A 9,808-nucleotide genomic window follows, 5' to 3' on the forward strand; every position below is an offset into this window, starting at 1 on the left:
ATTAAGCTACTTTCTAGCACTCATGTTCCTACTCCTACTTCTACTCCTAATCCTAATCCTAAAATCCTACTCTTGCTCCTGCACCAACATCTACTCGCCCTCGTTTTAAACAGGTTTATTCCAGAAGATTTGGGGCTCTTGACTCACTTCCCTCACTTGTCGCTTCAATAGAAGATCTGTTCCCTTCCACTCAACCTGAGTCTATGTCATCCACTACTCCTCAGTCGGACCTTGACCCTCTCATTGCTTTTTGAAAAGGTTAACGCCATCCTATTTTTTCTTTTGTCAATTATGATCTTCTTTCTTCTTCATCTTCTTTCTTCTTCATCTCATTGTTTTGTAAGTAACCTAGACTTTGTTTCTACCCTTAAAACTGTTGTCAAGCTTTGTCTCATCCTGGTTGGTGTGCAACAATGAAAGAAGAAATGGTTGCCTTAGATGCTAATGGTACTTGGGATCTTTTGCCTCTCCCTGCAGGTAAGAAAGCTATTGGTTGTAAGTGGATTTTCACCATTAAAATGAATCTTGATGGGTATGTTGCTCATATCAAGGCTCATTTAGTTGCTAAAGGATATTCTCAAATTTATGGACTTGATTACTCTGACACCTTTTCTCTTGTAGCCAAATTGTTTTTTGTTCATATGTTTATTTCTTTGGCAGCTACCTTTCCTTAGCCTTTACATCAATTGGATGTTAAGAATGTCTTTCTTCATCGAGACCTTCAGGAAGAAGTTTACATGTAGCCACTGCCGGACTTTGTTGCTCAAGAGGAGTCGGGTAAAGTGTGTAAACTTCTCAAATTTCTTTATGGCCTAAAATAGAGTCCTCAAGCTTGGTTTGGTAGCTTTTGCAAGGTGGTACACCAATTTGGCATGTAGAAGAGCACTTTTGATCATTCTGTATTTTTTAGAAGTACAAAGACTAGTTAGGTTCTACTTGTGGTTTATGTCTTGTGGTTTATGTCGATGACATTGTTATTACAGGAAGTAATTTAGCCAACATTACATCACTCAAGTCCTTCCTCTAGACAAAAGACTTAGAACCATTAAAGTATTTTTTGGGTGTTGAAGTGTCCAGTTGTAAGAGAGGCATCTTCTTATCTCAAAGAAAATATGTCCTTGATTTACTAAAGGAAACTAGAAAGTTGGGTGCCAAATCACACAATGCTCCAATGACTCCTAATTTACAACTTGCAGCTGATGGTGAGTTATTTGATGATCCTGAGATGTATAGAAGATTGGTGGGCAAACTAAATTATATTATGGTAACACGTCCATATATTGTTTATTTTGTAAGTGTCTTAAGTCAATTTACATCTTATCCTACTGTTGTCCATTGGGAAGCTTTAGGATAGATTTTGTGTTACTTGAAAGGTAATCCAGGTCGTGACCTTCTTTATGGCAATCATGGGCATTTGGGCATTGGGTGTTTTCTAGATGCAGACTGGGCAGGTTCGAAGGTTGATTGAAGATCAACTTTAGGATATGTGTCTTTGTTAGCGGCAACTTGATATCATGGAGGAGCAAGAAACAAAATGTAGTCTTTCGATCGAGTGCCAAATCAAAATATTGAGCTATGACACAATCTACTGGTGAAATAATTTGGATTCGCCAGTTGTTGGAGGAAATTAGTTTTAAGTCATCCTTACTTGCGAAGTTATAGTGTGATAATCAAACTGCTCTTCACATAGCATAAATCCGTTATTCCATGAACGAACAAAATATGTTGAGATTGATTGTCATTTCATTCGTGAAAAAATACAACACAATAAGGCATTATCTCCATAGGGCACGTCAAGATAAGTGAACTTCTGGGAGATATTTTCTCAAAAGCTCTAAATGGACCACATGTTGAGTATCTTTGTAACAAGTTGGAAAAGACTAAAAGGCTAAAAGACTTGAGTGAAAATCCACACTTACCTAAAAAACTTGTAGGAGCAAAAACCTTTAAATAGTTGCTTATATTGCTCCAAGTTTTGCGAGTTGCTGCGTCTTTAATGATTTTTTTTCGGGATGAGAGGATATTTATAGGCTTAGGAGGTAGTGGAGGCGTTCAATGTGGGAATGGGGGTTAAAGTTGCAATATGGTGGACTGGCAAGGCTGGCCGACGGCCAAGCCTGGTTGGCTCCTCCAGCGCTGCAATTCCGATCCGGTTTGACACTTTCTGGCTGATTTAAAGGCCCATTTCAACTTTAATTTTGGCCCATGAGATAACCGTTGGAAAGCTCTTTCAATCCAGTTTCCAATGGTACCAGCCTTGTCTTGAAAACCACACTTTGAAAAGAGTTATGGATGAATCATAGCAATTTTCCTGTCTATTTTCCGCCAAACAAGTCTCTCAAGCAAACGGTAAACTTTTTCTTTTTCCTTCCAGATATTCTATAAATTATTTACAAATGAGTGATATGAACTCATGAAATACCTACAAAAAAAAATTCATTAGCTTCCTAACTTGATTATATCCCACTTCTATAGCATATCTCCTAGTTAACCTTACTTTTCATGAATAATTCATAATCATCTTGCTCTTCATGCTCTTGTTCCTGATCTCCAAATTGTGGCAGTTCCAGATGATATCTGAATTCTTCATCTTCTTCCTCTTGTTGCTGTGGCGCTTCTTCAACTAGTTGCAGTTCTAGTTGCCGTCTGAATTCATCATTATCATCATCACACTCATCTTGCTTTTCATGCATTTGATGTTGTTGCTCTTGTTCTTGTGTAAGAGATCTGTTCAATCCTGTCTGCTCACAAAACACTTCTCTTTGGACATGCCAGTTCCCCGTGATGTTCTCCACTACATCTCCAATCGATTCCTTATCGCCAGATATATGCTGTATGTTCTGCACATCAACCACCTTGCTGGCCTCTGTAAAAAGAAATTAAGCAGACATGCAAAGTAAATGATTCATCACATAATTGAGAAATTGCTAAAAAGAAATAAACATGAGGTTGATCCATGAGAACCCAAAAATTTCAAGGTTATGTAACAATAAAAAAAACAAGTAGATTGTCTGGTGGTGTGTAAATTTTAAATATGTGCAGGAGTGATTAGCTTTTCTATGCAGCAGTAGGATGGTTATTCAGAAACACACAATAATATCGTTCACCACTAATGCAACTATCTAAAAATAATGCTTAATCAGAATTTAATTAAATAGACTAAGAGTAGTGCAAGAGTGAAGGGAAAAGACAAATGTACCTTGGATGGCTCGCTTCTTGGCCTCTGCGTACTCTGCTGACATTTTCTTGATTGTGTTAAAATCAAGCTCTCCACCCTTTTATACGTAGGAATAAGAAAGGAAAGGAGATACTGTTCAATACACAAACTTATTCACACAGATAAAACAAGCTGAAAATCAAGGGATTTACACGGAATATTGGAAAATCATTATATCAACAGGCTAAACATTATGAAAAGGAAGAATATTTCAAAATCTGCATGGTATCATTATTGATCCATGGAAACCTGAAAAAACCTCTCCGTTCTGGCTGTTTGTATTTCGTCAGAAGTAGTGTTTACCCAAACAATTTTAAATGATATTTTCGTAGGACTTTACTGGATTAGTTGCTTTCAAGACAAAGCATAAGCAAAGGAGACTTATTAGGGTCTAGAAGTATCTCAAAATGGGAAAAAAAAAAAAAAAAAAAACATGGAAGACAGAAAGTGAAATAAGTGGCATGTCAAAATTTGAGAGATAATTGGACTAAATAATTTGTCATGCTTAACTATACATAAGAGGCAACATGTTGGATTAAACTTGGAGGCCTACATGTTTACTTGACTCCTGATTACACATAATAGCACACTTACTTTCCAAAAAGCAGTTGATTAAGTTGGTCTGTGCATTTGGCAACTTTCTAGATGAGAGCCATATATTTCATGTTTTACATTTTGTACCATAGACATTCATAAGATTGTAACTTACCAGGTCCATGTGGAGGAACTGTTCAATGTGAGTGTCCGCAAACAACCTGTAAAGTGGAAAGCAATAAAACAAATAGATGATGAAAATATACTTAAAATCATGACTAATATGCTCAAGCTAGAGTGAACAAATTAAAATCATAAGTCAGAAGCATACTTCTTATGTGCAAGTTGCACGCGGGCATTCTGCAACTCTGTCAGTTGGTTCACTGTCTGAGTAACAGAGCCCATATTTAAATCCACAAACCCAAAGAGAAACATGTTCTTCTCCAGCGTTCTGCTGACCAAAGTCGAGACAACTTTTATACCCTGCTTTTTTGCATCAGTAACAAGTATCTTAAGTTTCTTTAGTTCTCCTGTCAAATTAGACATGGAGTAGGATGAGGTAATTAAGGAAGAAAGAACTTCTTTTGGTAAACCATGTCATCATTAATATTATTACGTAAGTAATTTGGAATAAGCAACTAAAACTCCAAATTGTGTTGCAACATTTAAAATGAGAAATTCAACTCAATTAATTAGATAAGGTTAATGTATTAATGGAAAACATACCAAGAGAGAGATAGACTTTAAAAGGAGGCTTAAATGGTTGAGTCTCATATAGGCAGTAAAGGCAATATAGCCCACCCAGTCTTTGAGACAGAGAAGCAGTACTGACCATGTAACCTGCATGTAATTACAAGTTGCATTCCATAAATGGAAAATAAAGATAGTGTACATAGCAAACTTCCGACATAAGAAATAAATTTACATAAAGAAAAAGAACACCAACTAGATTTATGGGGATCGTTATCTCAATGTACTCTTGTCATGGCAATCATCTAATATGCTGTCATTTTGATAGTACTATGAAGTTCATGGAAGATAGCTACCTAGACTTCAATTTATAAGTAACAAATTGAACTTTGCATACAAGGTAGAAAATGGAATCAAGAGTGAAGATTGACAATAAGACGAGGTTGTGAGATAATTAGCTTACATAGTTCTATACCCCATAAGGGGCAAAAGGAGTGTCCACATTGTTAAAAGCTATTACCCATTCTTTGGGGTTAAAATATTTAATAAGGATGAAGAAGTTTATATAGTAATTTACCTTTATTCATTCAAAGGAGAAAAAAAAAATAGCAAAACTTAGCAGAACTGAGCAGTGTACCCACCAAGAAGATGCTCTGGTTGAAAGATATATTTACCCACACAACTCACACTGAACACAAATATTGGGTTAATTTCATTACCCCAAGAAAAAGGATATTCTCTGGTGTATGAATAATTGACTAGAGAAATTGGAAAAAAGAAGTTTGCAACAGAAAAGGAACACTAACAATATGAAATTCGATTACCAAGTATTTCTAAAATTTAAAAATAAAAATCGCAGAAATTTCTTTTCATCAGGACCTAAAATTATAAGAAAGTTCATATTCACCAAAACTATAGCAATGAAATTAATAGAAAATCATGAGCAAAAAAGAAATTAATAGAAAATCATGAGCAAAAAAGAAATTCAAGAAGGGAAAAAGCATACCAATAGCATGAGCAAACAATGACTGCATAAAAAAGGCTAAATTGGCAGAAGGAATAGCATCAAAGATAAAAGAGAACTTCTTGGAGAGCCATAATTTTTTCATATCAGCCAAAGTTGTTGACTCACCCTGTATCAAGACCCAAAATCCAACAATGTTAATTGAACAATTGAAACCCAAATATATATCGAAAGAAAAAATTTAAAAGGAAGAACAAAAGGGGAAAAAAAAAATAAGAAAGCAATGGGTACCTCAACAAATTCATTTATAAGCTCATCAATATCCTGCTTGAATGGAGACAGACTCATCGCTGAGAGCAGTGGTGATCGCAGAGATTGTTTCGTTATCCAAAGAGTTAACGCAGCTAAGCTTTCGATTTTTCTTCACTTCCAGATTGAGAAGTGGAGAAAGTGGATTTGTTTAAAAGACAGATTTGTAAACAAGCGAAAGATTAATTTGGTTTGGGAGCTAAAATTCTACAAGTTGGTGGTGTCTGCAGTTGTTTAGAGTTGAAGAAGAAAAGAAAATGTTGAAGACCTGTCAACCACAGCATCGGGATCAGGAAGCATCCATTTTTACAGATGAGGAAATATTCAAATTATACAACTTTTTTGTGATTATAATTGATTTTTTCATCAATTTAAAAATTGAATTAACCAAACAAAAAATAATCTGAAAAACTATAGAATATGCGAGAATGAACATTCGAAACTTTCCACAAATTGGCTAGTAATGATGATAAACAAAACGAAAGCATAAGAAAGAGTCACAGACTCACAGTCATCCCCATGTTACCCAAAAATTTGGTAATATGGTTTGGCTTTGAATATTGGTGTTGGCTGCCAAGCAGTCTTGTGGGCTAAGAGCCGCATTATCCGCTTGTGCACTAGCTATTCCACCCTTTTAATGCGATTAAATTATGCTCCACTGTTTTTTCAATTGCCAACTCTCTTATTTCTTTCATTAATTAATCAATCAATTAATTAATTAACAAAAATAAATTAACTAATTAAGTACATAAAAAATAAAATTAAAAATGAGTTATCATTAATTAACACCCCAAAAATAAATCAAACTCAAGCCCATTCCAATATAAAATCAAAATCCAAATTAATAAAATGGATTCAACAATTGTAAAACTGGAGGCACCAAAATTAACTAATTGCTTAAAGTTTAACCTGGATGCATGCCATTTAGCTTTATGAGCTAAAGATCAGTCACGACCCATTACCATGGGCGGACTAGAACTAGGGCCCTCATAAGCTTAAAACTACCGAGACCCGTAGGAAACATGAGACACTATTTCTCATTTATTAAGTCCATTAAAGATGTTCACAAGCAAACCCAATAAGAATTTATCCGGCAAGCCCAACATAACTATGATCAAGTAAACTTTTTTTTTTCTAAGGCCCAACTCAAATATAAACATGTGTACTTGTAAATTCCCCATTCGTCAATTTCCATATTTTCTCAAGACTATTCATATACTTTCAAACCGGTCATAATAATATCCATTACGCCTGCCAATGCCAGTCAAATATTCAACACATGTTTGCATTTACAGGTTCAAATTTATCATAAAAAGATTTACACAGCTTGGGAAAGTTTACCACAAGTACAATAATTCTACAACAATTGCTGATATCTACATTTAGTACAATATTAAAGGAACTCAGCTGACTAAGAGCTAATTTTCATTATTTAATCACACTTAAACTAGCTCTATGAAGGAAGTACAAAGCTTCAATTGAATGATAAAGTAGAAATCTGATTTTCCTGAAAAATGTTAATAAGGCAGGGGTGAGTACGACTACTCAATGACTAGTCAAACCGGCACTTAATTTTTGAAGTTAAATTAAGCTTCCTCACTGAATGTAGAATATTTTGATTATATAATAGTAGTAAAATAAAAGAGTGTAGTGATTCTGTGCCATTGTATGAGTGCCGGTTTGACACTAAAGACAAGTTAGATTTCTACTAAATCAACTACTCTTTGCATGATTAAGAAGTTTTCATAATTCCTATTGACTTATCATAAGCTTGCTGCCATTTCAAAATAAACATAAACCTTCATCAAGCCTTACAATAGCATAACAATCCCTTCAATAACTCTTAAGGTGCAGGTTTAGAATTCTAAATATTTTTAAATCTAAAAAAAATTACTATCAATATAAGATGATACATGTAAGAATGAAGACGAATGAGTGAATTTCAATCACTTCTCTCCCAATTACAATCACTTTTCAGCCATTTGAAGAGGGAATCAAATTTCTATATTAAATTCACAGTCTAGATGTTATACATCCATTATTCATCAAGAAATAGACATACTGCATCCTTTGCCATCTCATTATAGATATTTGTACATTACCATTATCCTCATATTATAATGTAACTCGTACAGATAGCCTGGTTAGTTGCTGCCCTATTGAGAAGTCTTTGATTTCCTTACTAAAATTTGCAATAACTAGATAAACCCTTTATTCCTTATATGTAATTTCAGTTCATGTTTTCAATTAGAGGACAATATCAAATTTCCCATGATAATGCGCATAATCAGTACTTTTAAAAAATCTAACCTGTTCACAAAAACATAATACAGGCTTAAATCCTTCAATTTAGTTGAAATAATTCATAAAACACGAAGAATGGAGCAGGAAATTACTTACTCAGCTGGAAAATGTCGGAAACTTGAAGGTGAGAGCAGATAACGCGACTGTACAGATCGCGAGCCACGATCGCAGCTCTGCCAGCTTGCTGCGTCAGCCGGAACGGGAAAGGAGGGAGCAAAAAAAGGGAGACCCAAGCTTCGTCGTCGAACGAGAGAGGCTGGAGTCGTCGGAAAATGAGGAGCAGGAGGCTCGACGCGACTTTCCGATCGAAGGATGTCGCGGCTCTCCTGCGCCTTCTGCGTATGCCAAAAACGAAAGAAAGGAGAGAAGGGATGCCGGAATCTGCTGCGGCGAGGGGGCGACGGCAAGGTGTGGCGCTGGTCTCCGGTGATCGGAAATGAGAGGAGAAGAGGGTGAGGATGAGGTCGACGCTGGAGGAAGAAGAAGAAAGGAGAGAAAAAAAAAAAAAAAAGAAAGAAAGTAGGCCGGTTTCTAGATCATTCGGTTCGATTCGAATCGGTTTGGTCCAATTAAGTGATTCGACTCGGTTTACGGATTTTCACCTAGTTTTCAAAAAACTCAAATTGGTTTACGTGTCCGGTTAGGTAATAATAAAATACTAGGTAGAATAATCTCATTGGTTGAAGTAAAAATTTAGTTTTTAAATGAAAATTCTACGAAATTAAATTTTCGGATCATTTCAATTTGCAATTGAATTTCTAAATGAATTCCAAATAGAATTCATGTGCAAATGAATTGTCATGTTTGATGTGCCACAATTTAAAATAAAGAATTTAATTGAATTCCATAAAATTATGTTTGGAATAATTCTTAAATAAAAATTTATTTATTTTTATTTTCTAAAATACCCTTGACATAATAATTTAACAAAAACACTAATCTATAATCTATACTATAAATAAAAGTGAGAATAATGGGATTACCTATATTATCCTTGTAAAATTTAAGATACTCTAAAATAACCTTAATCATAGTCAATTAAAAAATTTTAACATAAAAATATATATATAATATCTCTATAATTTGATTGGATGTTTTTTAACTTTTTTTAATAGATACATACATATAGATAATTAATAATTTGAAAATTTAAAAATTTTGCTATTATTATCTTATTATGTCTAATTATGTTTTATTTCATTATATTATTATGTAAATTATGCATAATAATTTAATAATTTTAATAATTTATTATTATTATATTATTTTTATTTTTATTTACTATTATTGCAACTTATCTTCAACATTATTATTTTAAATGAATATGTGTAAATGTGAGGCATTTAAAAATTTTTATTTATTTCAAATTTATTTTAAATAAATATATCCAGATAATTAAGATTTTGATTTAAAAAGGGTATTATTAAATTTCTTTAATTACAAATTGCAATCTAATTTAGTTGGCCAAAAAATAAGATAAAAAATATTATTTTTCTAACATCTCGAATTTGATTAATTATATTGATATCTTATTTAATTCAAATCCTATTCTTTTTATACTCAAAAAATCATATTCTTTCTATTAAGAAATATAATTTTATTAATAAATTTTTTAAATGATTTCACGATTTTGATTGGCTAAAAAAATAAAAATAAAAATTATTGTTCTTTATAAATATTTAATTTGATTTATTAGATTAGTTTCTCATTCTATTGTTAAAATATATTTATTTACTAAAAGAGATTATGGTGAAATATATTAACAAAAGATGTAAATTAATTATAAAACG

At 33.4% G+C, this 9,808-nt stretch overlaps 1 protein-coding gene across 3 annotated transcripts; it reads right to left on the bottom strand.

The window, feature by feature from the left end:
• Positions 1-2,293: 2,293 nt before the first annotated feature.
• On the bottom strand, positions 2,294-8,512 carry LOC105635541 (Small nuclear RNA activating complex (SNAPc), subunit SNAP43 protein). Of its 3 annotated transcripts, none has more exons than XM_012218607.4 (8): positions 8,115-8,512; positions 5,697-5,982; positions 5,448-5,574; positions 4,478-4,591; positions 4,083-4,281; positions 3,927-3,972; positions 3,200-3,275; positions 2,294-2,866 (listed from the first exon to the last, which is right to left on the bottom strand). In XM_012218607.4, the coding sequence occupies exons 2-8, from the start codon at positions 5,751-5,753 to the stop codon at positions 2,484-2,486; spliced, it is 1,002 nt and encodes a 333-aa protein (XP_012073997.1). In that variant the 5' UTR covers positions 5,754-5,982; positions 8,115-8,512; the 3' UTR covers positions 2,294-2,483. The 3 variants fall into 3 exon arrangements, with proteins under 3 accessions (XP_012073997.1, XP_020535548.1, XP_020535547.1); XM_020679889.3 differs by having other exon boundaries at positions 8,111-8,512; XM_020679888.3 differs by lacking the exon at positions 8,115-8,512 and adding an exon at positions 6,224-8,041.
• Positions 8,513-9,808: the final 1,296 nt, after the last annotated feature.

This window comes from Jatropha curcas, chromosome 10, assembly GCF_041381405.1.
Source record: "Jatropha curcas cultivar XTBG-Jc1 chromosome 10, XTBG_Jcur_1.0, whole genome shotgun sequence".
NCBI lineage: Eukaryota > Viridiplantae > Streptophyta > Magnoliopsida > Malpighiales > Euphorbiaceae > Jatropha > Jatropha curcas.